Source organism: Balearica regulorum, chromosome 2, assembly GCF_011004875.1.
Source record: "Balearica regulorum gibbericeps isolate bBalReg1 chromosome 2, bBalReg1.pri, whole genome shotgun sequence".
Taxonomy (NCBI): domain Eukaryota; kingdom Metazoa; phylum Chordata; class Aves; order Gruiformes; family Gruidae; genus Balearica; species Balearica regulorum.
The window spans coordinates 156,166,353-156,186,437 of record NC_046185.1 but is presented as its reverse complement, the minus strand read 5'-3'; the positions used below and the strand labels follow the sequence as shown (position 1 = coordinate 156,186,437).

The 20,085-nt window shown below is 42.0% G+C and overlaps 1 protein-coding gene across 1 annotated transcript in view; it reads right to left on the bottom strand.

Moving 5' to 3' along the window:
• ADARB2 (adenosine deaminase RNA specific B2 (inactive)) overlaps positions 1-20,085 on the bottom strand; it is a 313,365-nt gene that overhangs the window by 9,139 nt on the left and 284,141 nt on the right. The window contains exons 7-8 of the mRNA XM_075746581.1: positions 11,841-12,009; positions 1,512-1,693 (exon numbers count right to left, since the gene is read on the bottom strand). Of these exons, the coding sequence (XP_075602696.1) occupies positions 1,512-1,693; positions 11,841-12,009 (351 nt within the window). The remainder of the gene's footprint in view (positions 1-1,511; positions 1,694-11,840; positions 12,010-20,085) is intronic.

Here is a 20,085-nt window from a genome sequence, read left to right as displayed (position 1 = left end):
AGTGAACTTATAATGAGTTAGGGCTGGCACAGGATGAAATCAGCTTCCCCAGTGGGAGATGCAGAGGCTTCTGGCAAGCAGGGGTGTGTTGCCAAAATAACAGCCAGGTTCAGGAAATGGAGAGATTTTTCCTGACCAGCTGCAAGTCCTTTCCTTCCTCCTGCGTGGAGGCAGTATGCGGCGTAGGAAAGAAGAGGGGGCCGAGTCATGCCCATGCTGGACCAGGGCAGGAGGGACGGGGTGGTGGAGAAGTGTGGAGCACAGTTTCCTGCACACTTGCATTGCACAATCTTTGGCTAGCTGCACTGAAGAGTTAAAAAATGGAGATAAGCCGTTCAGATAAGGATAAGCCTTTTGACCTACTCGCCTCACAACATGTACATGCACATTACACTTACCAGATGTACTAAACCACACAGAACCCGAGAATTTCCCCCGTGGCTAAACTATCACTTCTTCCGCAACCAAACTTATTTTGTCACAAGGACACATTAAAAAAAAAAAAAAAAAAAAATAGATAAGGGATAAAATAGCATTCTCCTGTCTGAGGAACCTAGAGGACTTTGGAAGGTGATGGTGTCCTCCACTAAAGCATCCTGTAACCCTGACATCATCTTGGTGTCTCAGGGAATCCTTCTGAAGAACAATTATCAGAGTCTAAAAGTCATATAAGGGTATAATCCTGTGCAGAACTGGTGGTCCTTAGTGCTCACATGCCTCATGAGGATCTGAAAGCATTCAAGACTCTGGGATTCTCTGTGGTGAGGCTGGACAGCTGCTGCTTGGCTGGTAGTTAGGGAACCGGGAGTCAGGGAGATGGACAAGAAGGGATCAGAGACCCGGGATGGGCACAGGGGCTGGGAAGGCGAAGTGGTGGCAGTGAGAATAGCCCAAAAGATAGCTGGAAATCACGGAGATGCTCACACAACAGGCAGAAGCCTCGTCAGACAGCAGCAATGCCTCCCCAAGGTCTGCTGAGCAGGCAGGGTCTCCTGCATGAATGAACAGCCCTTTTCTCATGGCCATCTGCTCTGAACACGATGGCTAGCAAGTGGTGAAGGAGCAGGGGCTCCGAATAAGGGGCACTGATGGCACGACTGCATGCATGGGCACGGAGATGGGAGGGCTGGTTGTCCTGACTCCACACATTTGGGTGAAGGAGGGCAGAATGGGAGAGAGTTAAATCTAAAATTTATTGAAAACTTCCTCCCTGGTTTTTAGAAATCTTTTACTTAGTCACACACTTTTTTCCACTTTGAGCAGTCTTTGTACAGTGTTAGTTTTCCTAGTCAGCTTATACCCACTACTGATCCTTTTTGTGGTCCCTGCGTATGGAAAAGGAACTGGATTTAAATGCATCGGCTTCCTCTTTCTAAAAATTCATACTCTGCAGGAAAAAAAAAAAAGGCACAGGCTAATGGTTTACTTACAAGTAAACTTTTCTGTTGGTGACCTGCACAATTAGTGATGGGAGAGGGAATCATTTGTCTTGCAGGCAGGTGTTTGCTTACCACTGAGAAGCAGCTGATTGCGCCGGTATGAAGCTGGCAGCTGACCAATGTCTTCTATTCTATGGCTCATTACCCGGGAAAGGTGACCAGTGTGATAGAGGCTTCCCACAATGATGCTGTGCAAGTACATGGGTTCGATGAAGGAGCTGAGGAGAGCACCTTGGAGCCCAAGGATGTTCCATCTGGAAAAGAAATTCAGGAGCAATAAAACACATGGGTGGAGGAATGGCCATGAGAGCGCTGCCCTGGGAAAATCAGCAAAGGCCAGCACATGGGCTGGAGGGGTGAGGGATGAAACCATGCCTGTCCCTGTCCTGTGGTGCATGAAGCACTGCACTGTTGGGTTATTATACACCCGTGGACTGATTCGCCTTCTACGATGGTTTGAGAGTGCTGTGATGCCACTGACTTAAGGGATGTGTTTCAGTCTTGCGTTATTGGAGAGGCCTCCTGTTGAGAGCTGTTCTTTATTAAAACATTTTGTATTTGATAAACATTCATTTAGCATTTCTTTAGTAGAATTTTATTTTTTTCTGCATCTATAATGTTACGCTTGCAATGGTAGAGCTAAAATGAGTGCTTTTGTTATTCCACCTTTATTTACCGTTTGTCATACATTAGTACCATTCCCTAGTCATGCAGCCAAGATAACACGTGACTTAAGTGGCCAAAATCAAATCCTGGTCCTGAAGAGAAAAAAAAGAGCTATACCTTTAGGCAATTTATTTGTAACCAATAGTTTGACCTGCTCTAAAGTGTTCAGAGTGATGGATATGTCTCACCCTGTTGCTGTCTTAAAGGTGCAACAGAGTGATGGTGGGAACCTTGGGGCCATCGATCTGTTAATGACTGTGACCTCCATACTACTGCTGTTGGATTAGTTGCCAGAACTGTTCTGCATTTTCATATTCTATGATGTTTTACATCTAGCTAGGTACAAACATGACAGGGTGCTTGCTCTAAATTCTTCAGGGGATAGGTAATTGGTTAAAAAGTGGAAAAATTAAAATGGGAAAAGATATCATGATGCAGTTATCATCTTGGCAAACCTATTTAGCTCAGCCCATCTAACAAGAAGGTGTTCCCCACCACACTAACATGCTTTCTTACACTTGGATAATATTTTTAAGCAAGTCAAATGCTGTCAGTCTGTTTGAATAGTTTTTGAGTTCAGGAGTTCAAACTGAAAACGCTTCAGAAGATGTAGTTTTGGAGAGCGTATTTTGGTTCATTAAAAACCAAACCACTGGCAACATTTGGAACTCCATAGCTGACTGAAGGAAAGGGTAAGAGGTGCCTGCTATTTAAGGCAACATCCAGTGGCTGCCATGCTAAATAATGTGTTTAAAGCACAATCTCCATCAGCAGCAAGCATTATGTAGCTAATTTCTTACATCATTGTTCTTTTCATTAATTAACATTTCTCAACCGTTAGTGCAATTATTGCAGTGCCTCCGTGCTGTATGTCTCTTTTCATGATTAATAAGGAGTCATTATATTTCCCTTTCCTGAAGCAGTCAATTAACACGGAATACTTTCCATTAATTACTGAATGTTTAAAACCAGCATGCTGTACCTGGAGAGCAATCTGCTCTAGGAACCTGTGACACCAATTGCTTTAAAAAGTTCTCTTTAAATTTTATTCCAAAAACACAAGCAATTTAGCTGGCTATATTAATTTGCCTCCGAAGCAGGGCTGTGAATGAGAAACATCTTTTAATCTCATGCAAGAAAAGGCAGCCATCTGGCTGCTGAGGATTTCAGAGTCAGACTCTCCCTGTCTCCCTCTGTAAATGCAGGTCATTAAAGTAATGTGTTCATCTACATAAAACTCAAATGGAATATAAAAGGTAATATTTATATACAAACAATTTAGTCCCACAATTTAAACACTCATTGGTTTTATGAAACATTTACTTTAGTTGATCAGATTTGCATAACTTCATTTGTGGAAAAAAAAAGTGTGGCCATTCCTGCAAATAACATCACTTTTAAAGGAAGGAACTAGCTGCCTCTTTGAGTAAATATCATGATGCAAAATTAATAATGCAAGCTTAAGAAATATAGCTGAGTTCAGCTAACAGTACTATGCCTCTGACCAGCTTCTAAGGTGAGTAAAAAAATTAGACAGTGATATCTTTGTCCACATGGAAGCTTGTAAGACATCAGTGTTGTTTTCAACGTTGGACATTTCCTTAAAAAAACCTTGTATATTTGATTGAAGGAGAGAAAAAAGCAGAAAAACAGGAAAACAACATATGTTCAACAATATCTGAATTTTAGCAATATGCACATCACAAGAAATTATCTGAGCTTTATTTACTAAAATAGGGGATTGTGTTCAAATCATCAATTACGAAGTAATAATGATGATTTAATTTAAATTCTTTGCAAGGAACCTGCCTTTTCTTTAGAGATATTTCTCTGTCTAATTTTGAACATGTTCATCCTGGTGTAAAAAGGGATGCATAAGATGTCAATGGAATTACATTATTGGAAATCACAGTATAAGCACGGTCAGGTCATCCCCTATGTATTAAAAGCATTTAATAAACATTAATTAATTCTCACAATGCTGCTGTGAGGTAAAACCCCATTTTTATAAACCCTGGGGAACCAAGGCAGAAAGGCGGTGTGATTTACTGAAGTCCGCTGCGTGATTTGGAGGCAGAGCTAGAGTCCACATCTTCTGGATACAATAATTGTTCCTCAATACAACCCTGTTTTCCCATCCCAAAAGAAGACCCAGGCAGCCATAGGGGGTAACGAAACACCTATACCAGCCATGGTGGGTTTTGACTTCAAGGTATAAGTAGATACAAGATAAATTGGACGGAGGGGCCAGACCAAAAAAACAAGGGAGAAGAAACATAGCAAAGAATGCAGGGCAGGAGAGAAAGCTGTGCCTGATGGGTAGAAGGTGGTGTAAAAAGAGACTGTCCCAGAACCAGACAGCATCCTACGGTAGGAACGACAGAGAAATCAGAAAAGGTGCTGACACCGAGAAGGCAATATTTGGTGGGGACTGCTTGCTGGGTCTTCTTGAGCAATGCCAAGGCTGGTGTCCACCGTGGTGAGATGAGGGTGATGGCACTGCCACCTGTATGCTGGCCACTTCCCAGCTCAACACAGCACTGTTTTAGCAGCATCCATTCAGAGGAGAGGGAGGAAAAAGCAGAGAAGGAGCTTCGCTTTCAAGTCTAGCCCAGGTTTGGCAAAGTGTTTGGCTGTTTTTTTCTTTCTGGAAAGCAGCCCCGAGCACGTACATGAGCCCCACTGTCCCAGGGGTGTGCAAGAGCACGTGCATGAGCCCCAAGTCCTAGGAAAAGAGGGGTCCTGTGCTGAGCTGGCCGAAACAAGACCCTTGCACTGCTGCTCTTGTCCTTCAGAGCACAGTAAAACCACATTAATGATGGGGGAAATTTTCGGTTACTCATTCGGCTTCTGTTCTGTGGATAAAAAGACCTACCTTGGAGGGCAGCCAGTTCAGTATTTTGCATAAACAATAGATTTAACTGACAAGTATTTGGGGGAAGGTCTTTTATCCTGGGTATTGTCCATCCCTTGACCAACAAACATGGCTAATGTACTGACTCGGTCCTTTGATAGCTGAACATCTATGGGATTATTTGTAGGTAGATGATAGGGAAAGATCTATCTGAGCACCAGTGAAACTATCAATAAGGGTGCTCATTTTTGAAGGAGCTATTTCTCTGTAGCCTCATTTAGGTCCATGAAAGTAGCTGTGTTCCCATCTGTAACAAAGTGCTCTCTTCAAATGTGGCTTTTCAAAATAAAATTATTATTCAGAGCAATGCAGTGTTACGTTTTGGGTCCTCAATATATCAAAGTGACTTTTCTCGCTATGAGGAAATATGCTGGATCATTCTGAATTTTCCTAATTGTGCAAGATTTTAAGGGCTGTTTTCAAGGGCACACATCTCTTGAATAACTTCTATGCTGTGCGCTTTGTAATAACCCTTCCAATAAAGCGAAAATTAACCCACTGCTCCCTTAGTCACAGATCTTTTTTTTTTTTTTAAAAAAAAATAGAATCCTCAGCAAGCAGGATCAATAAAACCAAATGTCTCCCCATTTCACTTAAATATGGGAGTTTTGGTGCTTTAAATGGAAGGAAAGTATACCCTTCCTTTTGTTCAAACAGCAGATATTACTGCACTGTTTACAAAGTCAAAATCCTGCGTCCGGTTTTCAATATAGATAATCCTTGAATAAATATATTTTTGCCTGTTTGTCAATCACCGAAATGCCAACGAGGAGCTGGGAGGCATCCCAGAGCAGGCAGCCTGTCTTTAATTAGACGCGGTGCGGGCTGGGGGAGAGCCCCTGCGGAGCTCCCATGCAGCTCCCATGCTCCAGCTGCCCGGGACCACCGGCGAGGTGTGCAGGGACACGTGTCCCCAAGTCGTAACCACATCGCAGCCTCCACACCCGCATGCCGTAGCATCATTTCACCGCGCGAGTTGGCTGCACCCCTCCCAGAAATACGGATAATACCGAGGAAGGGGCTTGGGGGCAAACCTGCGGGTGTGCAAAGGGCTGCAGCCTCAGATATGTCTGCACGTGGCTCCTTGCCCATCGCTGGGACACGGTGTGATACCTGGAGCCCCTTTGCTAAGCATTTCCAGCATCAGTTTGCACATAGCATTACTCAAAGCTGAATGCTGACACGCTCCTGCCCTCGAACCCTTTCGAAACTGAGATGTGGAGAAATTTGCATGATGCTTCAAAACATTGCAGGGAACCGTGTCCACCTGCCATTGAAGCTTGGTGAGACCGAAGTGTCTCCTTGGGACCTTTGGAAACCTCATTAAAAAGCACTGCTGATGAATTTCAAAGCTTATTTTGTTAAGGCTTTTTATAAAAGACACTTTTTTTTGGTCATTACTAAGAGCTTTAAGTCTTACCTGCTTGGGGTGTTGTTAACCTCCTGGACCACAGTTTCTATTACCAATATTTCCAGCTATGCTTCACACAATATAAATTGTTATTCATGGTGGCCTGTGCTCAGCAGAACACCTGTGGTGTTCCTATTTATACAACCATTTAGCTATTATTGGTTTGGAAACTGAAACTAGTGCATTAGGTTTTGATCTGTATTTTAACAGTAGGTGGTTTATATATGTTTTCTGGAACATACCTTGTGGTGAAAGATTGAAATTGAAATCTCAGTCACACAGAAAGGGGTTAAGAGAGAGAATTACACATCATGTGCACAAATCATCTCTAATTGAAGATCTAGCTGTGTTAATTGATTTTCATTTACATTAATATGCAGCCTTTGAGGTAGCTTTTCTTGAGTTACCTTGTCAGGCTCAATCTTCTGGTTACAATGGGTCTGGTCAACAGGCTAACACTAAAATAGATCTAAGAATGCCAGTTTCTAATGCTGATTTTTAGTCTTGCATTTTTACATGCTACATTTAAATACAGCTTAATGTGCTCAAATCATCTTGTAAAACGCTACTTCAGACACCCACTGCTAAATCCTGAAACTGTGCCTTAAGACTACATTACCTTGCAATACTCTGAACGTATTGTCAGTAAAGTTTCTTTCTTATTCTCTAGCTTGTGGGCCCAAATAATCCGCAAACCTTCGCCTGGCACATAGACTGTCATTGCTGTAACGCAAAGTTTGGAGGTCCTTTGTTATTGTTTGTGTCATTTTACAAGTGAAGTATAATTTAGATGTTCAACGTCTTATTTAACCTCTGGGCTTAATGTCACTGTTTTTGTGAAGTATGAGGAAGTGGATGACCATTAACCTGATGGCAAGAAAAATGCACAGACTTTTAAAGGTGACCTTTTGAGAAGCGGTAGTAAGAGCACAATTTTAAGGCCAGAGCTTACAGAATAAACACTGAATTCTGGCTTTTATTTGATGTGTAAAGACAGTGTTTGTGAGGATTGTTCCCTCCAAATCCTGCACCCTGCAAAGTACGTTCCCCATGTCTGCAACCTGCAAGGGGACCTGCAGATGCCCATTTCTGAAAGAGGACAAGTGCCACGGCTCATGCACTTACAAGTCTACACGCTATTAGTGTGTGTAGAAGTTCCCCAAACAGCTGATCATTTTCAAAATTATTTTGCCCATGATAATTCTGCTTTTTCACAAGTGTATACAGTTCACTTTCCAGAGGAAAACGAAGGTCGAAATCTTAGGTGTTAGTGTAATTAATGAACCATGGGTCTAAAGAACGTGGTTCGATCCTAAAATCTATGGCACTGAGAGGCTGAACTCACTCTGGCTGCACTGTGAGACTGCGAAGTTGTGAGTGTAAAAGCTAACACTCTCTTAAGGTGGGTTATTTGGGGATTCACAGAGCCCAAACTTTAAATTTGCACATATAAATGCATAGGTTTTTAAAGCCAGAAGGAACCACCAAGATCTAGTCTGACCTCTTTTATAATGCAGTCACAGGATTTCACCTCGTAATTCCCTGCCTGAGCCAAACAACGTGAGTATTCATGCCAGAAGTGTTTGTGCTTTAATTCAGTAAGGGAATAGGTATGATACCAGGCTGTTTATCCTGCAATCTCAACACAGCCACAGAGCCCAAATAATGCATATCAAGCATCAAATTCTCTCAAACTTGTGGTGATGATAGCAATAAAAATTGCTAAATGCCTTTGAATAACAAATAAATCTGATTAAACCACTCTCTGCTTATGGCTATCCTGTGAGCAAGAAAGAACATAAATCGTTAGATACGTGATTTATAGAATATTATTCACTTTTCTGAGTAACTCTCTCCGTTCTTGGGTCTTTGATATTCTGATAGCAATGTCCTTTGCAAATAATGCAAAATGATGCATATTTTAGCAGCTACTGGCTAGGTTCTCAAGAGGAAACATTCTCTAATAGCCCAGTGCTCCTGAGGGGCTTTTACAAGCAATAAAATCCAAAGTATACAAGCCAGATTTTTGTCAAATCTCGATTATACAAACATGAATTTCAGCTTTGGAGATCTTTTTTTTTCTCATTGCGAGACAAGTCCAGGTGATGTGCAACCAGATTCCTGCATCCTGCAGACATTTGAAGAGTAAACTGTCTACGTGGTAGAGCAAATATTTGGCGTCTGAAGTGTGGCACAGACACCAACTGCTGATCTCTTCAGAGGGGGCAGGAGCAGGGAAAGGGCCCTCACACAGCGACCTCCTCATCCACTGAACTCCTTTCTGCTTGTACTTGCTATGGCCAGGGGCAAAGCGGCAGAAAACAGCCCTAGATGTGCTTAAGCAAAAGTCAGGTGAAGAAACCTATGATTTCTCCCCCTTACAGGTGAGGATAATAAAGATAAAAGTTGATCGTAGATCATATTTAATGTAGTAAACTGAAATTTGGGATAAAGTTTATTGCAGATATCCAGACCTCTTCTCACCATGATTTGCCAAGCTCTACATGAAATCTATAGCAGCTAGAAATCTCCAGCAATGTTGTCACCGGGGGCCAGCCCTGAGGGTACTGCCTGTTTCCTGCCAGGCAAGAGATTTTTTTTTTTAAATTTCCTGTGTTATTGGTGCTTTGTTTTCACTAACACAGTGATTCCCAAAGTAGAACTGGTGAACCCAAAAGTTATGACACAGATATATGTAATCAGGAGCCTGGTGGAAATAAAATTGCAGAACCAGGTCTCACAACGTGACTGTGAGAGATAAAGGAAGGGAAAGGCATGAGCTCCGAGTGCAGCCAGGGTTGGCAACATCTCTAGATGGCCTCGGGCACTCTCTCCAGAAGCTTTCAAACCCTTCACCATGGTACATGCCATGGCGATGCCCCCACCACTCTCTGGACTCCATTTGCTTTTCTCTGTTTCTCATGTGAAAGGGTATTTTTTATTTTTTTACATTCAACTCCATGCTCTCTACTTTATTAACCCTGAATTTTTCTCCTCAAAATCCCCGTTTGGGCCTCTCATCTGGTTTCCATCACTTTGAGTTGCAGGAGCTGCCCCCACCAGACCCACCAATAACCTCTTCTGTGATAATTTCCCACCTTCATCCTTCCCCTTGATTAGGAATGACCATTTCTTCCTCCTTCCAACTCTCATCCATTTCCGAATCTCTGTGCTTTCTGGATCTTTTCAGCTGCTAATTCAGTAGTTGTTCTACCCATTTTCCCTGTCCTAGAGCTCTGAACCTGACCGAGGAGCCCATGGTCCTTGGAAGTGGTGTGTTTTGTGGTGGGACAGAGGGGAGCTTCCCTGTGCCAGCTGCCAGCAGGTCTGCTGGGAGACACGTAGGGTTAGGAAATTTGTCAAGAAGATGCAGCAGAAAAGGCCAACTGGATTGTGCATGACTGAGCTTCCCTGCTAAATAAGAGAACCATAAACCATACTGAAACTCTATGGCTTCTGGGACCTGTAGTTGAGGCACTGGCTGCTGATTTTGGCACAGACTTGTGCTGCTCTCGCCACGGCAACCCTTTAGGTGAGCAAACCCATCATTGCCTTCATTGCTGTTTGCTCTGCAAAATGTCTCGCAGATTTCCTCAGTGCGGCGCAACACGCAAACATCCAAACTTCTGAAGCATTTGCAGTGCCACAACACTCTCACCTTTCCTACAAATGTTGCTTTTTCCACCCTTTTCCTCAGCCTCTTTTTAAACTGTCCCTGGTGAGAGTAAACATTTGGTGTTCAAAGCAGGGAGTAATGATTGCTGGTATTTTTTTTTTTTTTTTTTGGTGGTGTTTAGGAAAACCCCATGCCCATATGAGTTACAGTGCAAATAAATAACAAAGTTTGCAATAATAATATCAAAGATGAGAGCTGCAAGATTTTTTTACCCTGGAAAAACTTTGTGGTAGATTCTTTTCTTCTTCACAGACTTTAACGCTGTTTAGATCTGTGGCAACAAGGAAAGGATTCACTGAAAGTGCTGAACAGATGTACTTGGAGAAAACCCAGCTTCTGAGACCGTGCATTACGATCAACATCCCCGTCAATAGCAAATGGGATACCGTTTGCAAAGCTGATATTTAATTCACTGGCTAACGACATTCAAAACCACAGAGAGTGCAATATTTCCATTCTCATACTTAAATTTGTTTAGTTTTTTGAGTCCATATGAGTCCAAATTTGAAAACCTAACTGCTTCTAAAAACAGTACAGGAGATCCACTGAAAACGGTTTGGGTTTTCTGTTATCTCTTTATGAATAAATGAAAACATTATAGCAGAAGTTGCTCTTTATCCTTCATACAAACACGACAGTTGTGATGATTACACTTAGCAGAGGGCGGATTTTGTGAGTCTGTTAGTATTTCCATTTGCTGGTTCAGTCATACATTTGTCTGCCAAAATGCCAGGCTTTGCTAAGCCTACGACTAATTTAACTTCAGTAGGTCATCCGGTTAAAGCTAAGAGCAGAATTTATGCATTTGCATTAAACAAAAGCTTTATGCTTTTTTTGAAAGATTATGTTTATATTGGCCTTTAATAATTGGGACAAATTCTTGGCTGATGTAATTTACCTGAATTCGTAGGCATGATATTCCAGTAGAGAATTTGATCATAACATTTACATTTTTATAGCTATAATGTCATGTGTTTTACATGTAGAGCTGCATCTATAGCTAATGCACATAATATATATAATTATGAGAATAATTGTACATGCATGTATAGATACATCCTAACAGTATAATAAGTATGCATCCAAACGTGCACACTTTGTTTTCAGTTTGTAATGGTAACCATTTGCTATTCGTTAATGGTTTCGTTTGAGAACGGCGAATGTGTTTACATTTTATGTGCCACCATGGAATAAGTATTAAATATTTATAAAACGACGATTATTCTACATAAATATAAGTTGTATTTACAGGACAGAGCAGAAAGCCACAGAGGTGGCTGTGACATGAGAGTTCTGCAATGACATTCAAAATAATAGCAGAAATATTCTTAGCAGCCTTTAGGGCACTTTATCAAACAGGGTGCAGATGAGCTAAGTTTATCTGCATGACGGTTGGTTTGCAAGTTTGGGGTAAATGATCCAATAAGAGCAGAGTGGATGTATTTTATTTGCACACTGAAATTCTATTGGCAAAAATACTGCAAAGAGGGTTTATATTTTTGTCACACTGTAAAAAGCAACTAACGACCCATGGAGAATTTGGGAAAATGTCCTATTTACATTCCATCCTATTGTTATGGTCTGTTTTTGCATACAAAGAAAGTCTTTGTTTCTGCAGGGTTTGTCAGCACCTGCCAGTTATTCCCCACCGGTAGCTGTAGTCCTCTGCGGCATCAAACTTCATTTCCACATGCAAAGAGTTTTGTGATGTATATACATCAGGGGCTACGGTACCTGGCGATTTTGTCTGTACAGGACATGGTGATGAGCTGCTCTCCCAGCAACACGCCGTCCCATGTCTGAGCTGCGTTATGACACCGGACAGGGATGGTTCCTTCTCCAGACTCAATCTTTGTTCGGAGGTGCCCACGGTATTTTCTCACTATGTGCTTGCTGCTGTTCACTGGGCAAAATAAACACAAGGGTGGCAATAATTAAAGTTTTTTAGAAAGAAACTGAGAGACTATGTCGATGCCTTAGCTTGCATTTGCAGAACCACCTGTGGAGGTCCTTTAAATCGGATGCAAAATTAGATGAGGTTACAGCCCAAGAAAGCAGCACAACAGAGAAAAGTATGTGCTCCCTAGCATGGTTGTCTTTTCACATCCATCAAAACTTTCACACAGCACACACTGAGCTCATGTTCCCATTCCCATTCCCTTCCATATTTAAGATGAACAAATGTGCTCTGTTTTTTAAAGAAACAGTACAATTTCTTGGTCTTAACCCTTTTTTAACCCTGAGTTGTGTCAAGGGAATATTTGGAAAACCTGGGTGTGATCAAAGACTCACCTGCCTGACCCAGTCCAGTCCAATACAATGTGATATTCAGTGGCATTTTCTGAATAATTTCTGAGGTTCTAGTTAGTTATCACAAAACTTCACTGAAAATTCTCAAAAGCTCAACTTTTAAATTCTGGATCAAGAGCAAATAAAACTTAGTAGTTATTCATTGCTTGCTTAAATTCCCTCTACAGTCTCCCTAAAATGAGGTATCCTCTTGCCTTGTGTCATAATGATATCTTTTATGCGATCGCCATCCATCACTTCAGTGATATTATATATTTGACTGCAAGGCAGCTGCCTTTGGGGTGGCACAGGGCAAGCAGCTAACCACTTGTCCTGCATTGCTGTGAATTTAACTGAGTCTTGCCGATATGCATTAAGTGCAAAAGATAATGACATTCCTAAAGTACTTCACCTTCACTTTAATGAATAGAGAAAAACTGAAGTTCATTATCAAAATCACTCTTACCCTCTTTATACTGCTACTTTACCCCCAGGAATTTTGGTTGTAAAAGAACAGCAGTGCAGGAGCAATGAAATCCTCCGGGTCTGCTCGCAGTCTTACCCACAGAGGATTTCACTGGAAGACACCTTCTCCATGAAGCAGACCTTTCATGTTTTCCCTCTAGCCCAAAGGAAAATATTGCAAGACTGTACAAGATGGCCTTTGCTATCAAGAAAGAGGAGTGCTGCTTCTACAGACATGAGGATTTTGCCCATATTTCCAACTCTCCAGTGTGTTTTTCCATGGCCTGCCCTTCAGCAGGACCAGAAGGCTTCTCCTTGTGAAGGTGATGCTCCTCAGCCCTCAACGGGCTACAGGGCTGCCTGGGTTCCTGGCACTGCATGACACCAGGGTGTCACAGGTTGTGGGGCTGACCGAACCTCTGGCTGTGAGCAGCTGGCTCCGTGCAGGCTCCCCAGCTGCCCGCTCTCTCCCTCTGTCATTTTTTACCGTCTTTGCTTTGTATGACTGCTGTCTGTGCTGCAAGCTCTGGTGGAAGCAATTGATTGACTTTGGCTGCTGCCAATGGATGGTTTACAGAAAGGGAATGGAAAAATAAATCGCTTCGGCCCATTGGGATCAGCAGAGGCAGCAAACACGTGTAGAACAGCAGAGTCAGCTGTGACCTGCCAGCAGACGGGCGGCTCAGCCCCCACCGATCATTGCCTCTTGGCTTCCTTCCTGCTTTTTAAAAATTTAAGATGGGGATGTGTGTGCCAGCAGCGAGCTGGACCAGGTATCAATTGGATTGGTTGGCCACAGCCAAAACTGATTCCCACCCAAAACTGGGCTCCATCATATCCAAAACATTTGCAAATACTGTAGGGTTTGTTTGTGCTGCTACAGGAACTGAGTTTGGGGGAGAGTGGTTATTGCACTGCCATCCCCATCAGCAGTGGTGTCCCAGTGGGGCACGTGGGGGTACTCGTGCCCAGTTACCAGGGAGGACCTCACAAGGTGAGACACTGCAGGAACCACCACACTTGGAGTATTGTGGCTTCTCAAAAGTCAGTCTTGAGGGAAACTGGGAAGAGCCAATGCATAAATAAAAAAATTCAATAAGCAAAATAGCCAAACTCTCAGAAATGTCTTAGATCCCTCAAATTGTTGGGCTGTGCCAATGCTGTCAGGAAACCATTTTCATGGCCATGTGTGCTGATCCGATGCACCTCCTTCTTGTCTGGGATGCCTCCTGCAGTATCATTCAAAGGATGCTCTTTGGATGGGATTAGCTATCTGGGAACTGGTCCATATTTTTCTTGGGACTCTGCGGGGAAACTAGTTTTTTAAAAACTTTAAGCAGTGGTGAGCAGCATTTTTTATTATTAAACAACAGAGTTGTGGGGAAGGTACCATGAAATTTGGACAACAAAAAGACAAAGCGATCAGTTCTGTTTAACAACCACATCTAGCTGAGAAACAGCAAAAATGTATAGCAGAACCAGTTTCCCTTAGTCTGCACACACCGAGAACTGGCGGCACAGCAGAGGTAGACTGCTGCCAGGGAAGCAGTGAAGAGTGACTCAAGAGACTATTGCTGTTTTGGCTGGTAGAAAGTTTGACTTTAAGCAAATCAGCTCTCTTTTCCTAAGCGTTCCCACAGGTATAATGAGGATAATGATGCTTCCTTCTTCTGCAAATTCATTTAAAGGTACTGCTCAAAAACTATTTATGAAAACCAGATGCTATCCTTTCAATAAAGATCTACCACAGGAGTCCACCTGCTGGAAATCCCCCAGGACAAAGTGTATTTTTAGGGTTTCTTTCTCCATCTTCATTTTAGAAGACTATTTTCTCTTCCTAGGCCTTTTTCTCCCATTTCCTGTCTCTCTCTACATTCCTCTCACTTTCTCAGCTCCTGCTCTGACCCTGCCCTGTAGGTGCATTGGTCTTCTAGATCATCCTTTTTCAGGCAGTTCACCGTGTTGACATGCCTACATTTTGCATGTGTGCAAAGGGACATGTAGCTGCTAGGGAATTTTAGTGACTGCATGACAAGATGAGCAGCCCATCATTTATGTGACTTTGATTTCACAATGTAAATATTACCCAGTGAGGGGCAAAGCATCCCACAATGTGCTGACAGAGATAAGGAGCCAGTTCAGGGGAAGAAAAAGCATCAGCCCTGCAAACAACTGGTGAGCACTTGGGGAATTTAAAGCAAAGGCCAAAAATTGGGGGCCGGAGGAAGAGGGATCCAAAATATTTCTGTGAATTTGGGAGGTCTGTTTATTTGATTTTTTTATTTGTCTATTTGATCTTCCCAGTTTCCCTCAGGACTGAAGGAAGTACAAAGGCCAAAGCGCTCCGCATCTGGTTGCTATTGCAGCATCTCAGCCCTGGCCTGCAAGTACCAGAAACTGAATAATAAAGTTTTTAAAAGGAAGTGGTTTTTTTTTTAGGAAGTGTGTGCAAGTGCACAGATCGTCTCAGTTTCCAAACGCTCATATTAACTCAGCCCGCGTGTCAAACTTTGCCCCCTGTAACGCGCGCTCTACCCAGGGTGCAGCCAAGCAGACGGCATTAGCTGATAGGATTCAGGCAGCTGTGGCCAGCGTACGCTCACTCTGGGATACACTTCCACAGCACTGATAAGGGATTTTAGCTGCTCAACTGCTATTAAATTCAATGGATAGGGTGTGACTAAACCCCTGCCTGTCTCAGGCTGCTCGCATTGCTGGCATAGCCAGCACACATGTTCAAAAGGTGATCTGTAGTGTTAATATAAAATACTAATAACCCAAAGCTCTGAATACTTTCAGATTGCCAATGATTAAATAAATCTGGATCCGCAATTGGAATGCACTTCTTTTTTAGCATGTCATTAAGTAGCGCAGGAAGACATAAATACCGAACAAAGAAAAAGATGAGGCTCTGTGTGTTTTGCACTGAAGCTGCAGACAGACTCTAGCACACAAGCTGTTTGCCAGCAGTAAAAACTGCAGTCCACTTGCTGGCACAGCCTGCTATGGATCATTTTAAAGCAGTCCCAGAAATATATTTATTTATGCAACTTAAAGTCACAAACTACAGCCTACTGCTGTTCTGCTGTTCAGTATGATCAAAGCATCAGTGACTATGAGCATTTCTGATCTTTGCTGTGCTGGTTCTCCAACTGCTTAATCTCAACTAATTGCAGGGGAGAAGGCGTCTGAGGATGCCACTTCAACCAGAACAAAATGTCAATTCAAACCAGAATTGGAAAGGACAAATTTAAAAATCATTTGGAGTGGATTTATGATGTGTGCTACACTCAGATGTGGAAATTACTCCTGAGAGTTCCTAAGATAAAAAGGTGATGGATTATTAATTATTGGATTAGAAATTTACACAGGTGTCTTGTATTTAAAATCAGTGAAACCCACTGATTTCAAGGCTCACCCCTTATTTTCATATTTTCTCCAGGACCAGTTCTGGCTCAAATAGTAATGAAAAAAGCCACTCCATATTTATTATTTAGTTGAAGAGTGAAGAGGAAATGGATGGTGATTAAACAGAGTCACACGAGTAAGGCTCTGTCTGAAATTTTGCATGACTGCCTCAGAGGCTCATTTTCTATTTCCCTGCTTCAGTGGAGGCTGTTCGCTCCTCATGAAGGAAGAAATAAAAAGCCTATCTTGCATTTTTTTTCAGTGCTGGACCCTCCATTCTTCAGCATGGTTTATAAAGCTTCCTTAGAAGCAGTTTGAAACAAAGGGGTGGAAAGAGGAGTGCTAACATCTGACTGCCTTTGTATTTTGATGGTTATTAGAGATGCACTTTCCTCAAGCAGACACTGAATAAATGTACAGCATTACTATTTCTAGAAGTGTTGAAGTGAGTATCATGGCACGCTGAAAGCTTTGGATGTATTTCCTTTGCTGGGTAGGGTGGCTGGTGAGATAAATCTCTGCTGCGTCGTGCTTTAGTGACCAGCAGAGAGCGAGGCTAAAATGCAATGGGACAGCTTTTGAAAGCAAGAAACTTTAGGGATTTTCTGAAAGAAGTCTGGATTTAGAAAAAAAGAATAGGTCCCTTCACAATATACAAAGCTGAGGGTAGGTATCATCACACCGAGAGCTAGGCGGGTAAAAGCAGTGGTCTTGTCTGGCAGTCTATGTAACTGCCTCTGTGGCGAAAGCAGCGATGCATCCTTCCCAGGAGGAAGGCTTGCACGGGTCAAAAGTACATTGAAATGAATCCCTTAAAGTTGAGATATGCCTTTTAAATATTGGCCAGGAGGCCTATTGCACCTGAATGCAGCCCCAGGGGAGATCTGCTCGCTCCCAGAGCTATGTGGCGCCTACTGTGTTGTGGCAGAATTCAGTTCAGATCTGGCATTTGGACTGTATCATTGAGCCCTATATACAAATATAAATACTGAGTAGGTATTTTATCTGAGAATGTTACAAAACCTGGGACACCTGCAATTTGTGGAACTGAAATTAACAGTTGAAATTGAACTTATTTACCTTTTCCCTCCTCCTACATCTTTTCTGGCTGAAATCTTGGGTTTGGACAACTATCAGGTATCCCATGACCTGATGAAAGTTGTTACCTTCAGCATGTTATTCTTCCTCCTCACCATTAATCTTCAAATAACCTTTTTGAATCTTTTTACTTCTTCCGTATTTTTTCATCTGTGAAAAGTCTCAACTGATGTACAGACAAGGTATGAAAAACCAAAGGCAATCTACCCATTCATAGCTCATCAATATGTGGCATTTAATCCATCTTTCATAAGGAGAATCAGTGATGGGAAAAATTTGAAGTTTGAATTGAAATAAACAGAAAGGAAATGACTGCATTATTTGTCCTTATCTGTTTTAAATACATATTAATTAAATTATGATTTTTGGTTTGAACTATGTAGTTAGACATAGTAACTGTAGAAGGGTGTAAGAATGGTACCCCATCATGGCAATGCTCATGACTGAGTGTTTCAATGAAAACTCTTCATTTTGGTCCATCAAAATTTCTCCAAATATAATCACTGATGGGCAAAATTTCATCTGTTAAGGTGACACAGCACTTTTACAAAGACTTTTTAGTAGTTTTGTAGAATGATAAGAAATGTGTTGAATGCTTATCCTAGGGAGAGGTGCTAGAATGCCTTTGCGAAACTAACTGCTGGAGTGAAGAATGGCCCTCTCACACATGAAAGCCATTTTGACATTGGACTAGCTTCTAAGTAAGCCCTGGTCTCTCAGTAAGCTTTAACCTCTTGGGACAAAAAAAAAAAAAAGGTCAAATCTGAGAAATAGATTAAAATATGTACCCTGCAAACTAGTTTTCTGCAATGTCTGTCTTTGAGGAATCCCTGAGATCAAAATGTGAGTAATTAGTTAAAACCCAATTTGTTGGCAACAAAGTTATGCATCATTTCCTCTGAGAGTTATAAATAACTGTTCCAGGCAAAGAGGAATGAGCAGTACTGGGTCAGGCATGGGGGAGATCTTCATGCCATCTACAAACCCAGGCTGCAGACTCCAGCCTGCTCTGGAGTAGAAATGCATTAGTATATTGAAGCCAAAAGCACAAGATTTATCAGTGGATTTAAGATTCTGTGCATGTGGCAATCAAGGAAAGTACAACTCAAACACTTCAAGATTATTATTTTTAATTACTAATTGCTCCTCTCATTTAAAATCAGATGTGCAATGCTGCTGCTTTGGAAGTGCAGCTGCTCCTGTAGAGCAAAGTCTAGAGACCTGGCAAAAGGCTGCGCTGCCGCTGTGAACTTCACGATGGAGAAAACTTCTGCCTCTGAAGCCTTCATGAGGCTCTTCACCAGACGAGATGCCCAATTAGTCAGAGGCCAGAGGGCACCAGTTGTTCACCTACGTCCGAAGCTATGCGTCATTGTATCTTCTTCCTATTTTTTTTTAATGAAAAATATTTTCTCTCAAAGCTAGGTTTTATCTTTTAAATATACTTTGTGTGAAAAATTGTCAACATCACTGGAATTGCCCATTTGGTGACAATTCTCTCCCCTGCCATGTTTTAATCAAAAAGTTTACACAAACATAAAGGGAATGTGTTATTCATCATAACCTTCTTTCTTTTATCAACAAAACATGCTGTTATTCATGTGGCTTTGGGATTTTTGTTGTTGTTTGGAAATTGAAATCTTCAAGAGTGATTTAAGAAAAATGTCATGAAAGAAGTCAGAAAAATATGAAAACAGGAAATGAACCCCGTGAGACAGAAACAACAGAACTCTATCAATAATATTGACAGATATTCAGCCTCCCCTATGGTTGGTACAAGTCTAGAGAGGCTGTGGTCCCTGCTGTATCACCAGATATACCCTAGTTCAACTTCAGCTTCTGGACCTGTAGATGGAAATTACCAAGTCCTATGGTCTCTGGCTGGAGAAATTCAGTCTAGATCATGAGGAAATAGTCCCCATTAGCCTTAAAAATCTATGGATTGTAATTACTAAATTATTCTGAATAATGATATAATCATGCTTAGAATACACAGTGCTTTCCATTTTAATATTCTACCCTGAGCATTAATTACCCTTCCTGGAAGTTGTGACAGCTGGATACCTTTTATTGCCATGGTAGAAATGACCAGAGTGAGGTGAGTTGCTCAAGGCCAGCTGGAGAAGTACCAGCAGAGTCACAGTTTGGATTAAAGTGTTTGCCACTCTTATGCAGCTGTCTTCAGATTTCTCTCTTCATAAACTCTGAGAAACTCCCCAGGAGCCTAAGGACTTTCAAAAGTCCCACAGAGATCTTAACTGGACCTGGAGTTGCCTGACAAACTTTATAAAACTCAGCTCATGAGCTTTACCTTGTGACTCCCACTCAGTGGAAGGGTAAATTAGAGCAAATTAGATCCAAGTGGGTGTAGTTTTTGCCCACAGGGATTTTTCCCAACTATGGTTTCATCTGTTCCACCCACAATATGTGCTGTAACTAGCCGCATATCTCTAGCAGGGTATGGGATATTGGGGGTGAAACTGGGGCAGCTGTGTCCAGGAGCATGCGGTCTCTTTGTCTCTGCTTCGGGGGACCTTGTAGAACCTCAGACGTTATTATTCCTTGAGCTGGACAAATTCGGGCACAAACAGCATTTCTTGGTGAAATTTTCTGCTACTATTCTGAAAGCTTCTCAACCATGGCCTTTTGCTGATTAATGTAGCCTTTTTATCACATCTGAACATTGTGTCCAAATGCAGTGTTTTACAAAGCAGCAAAA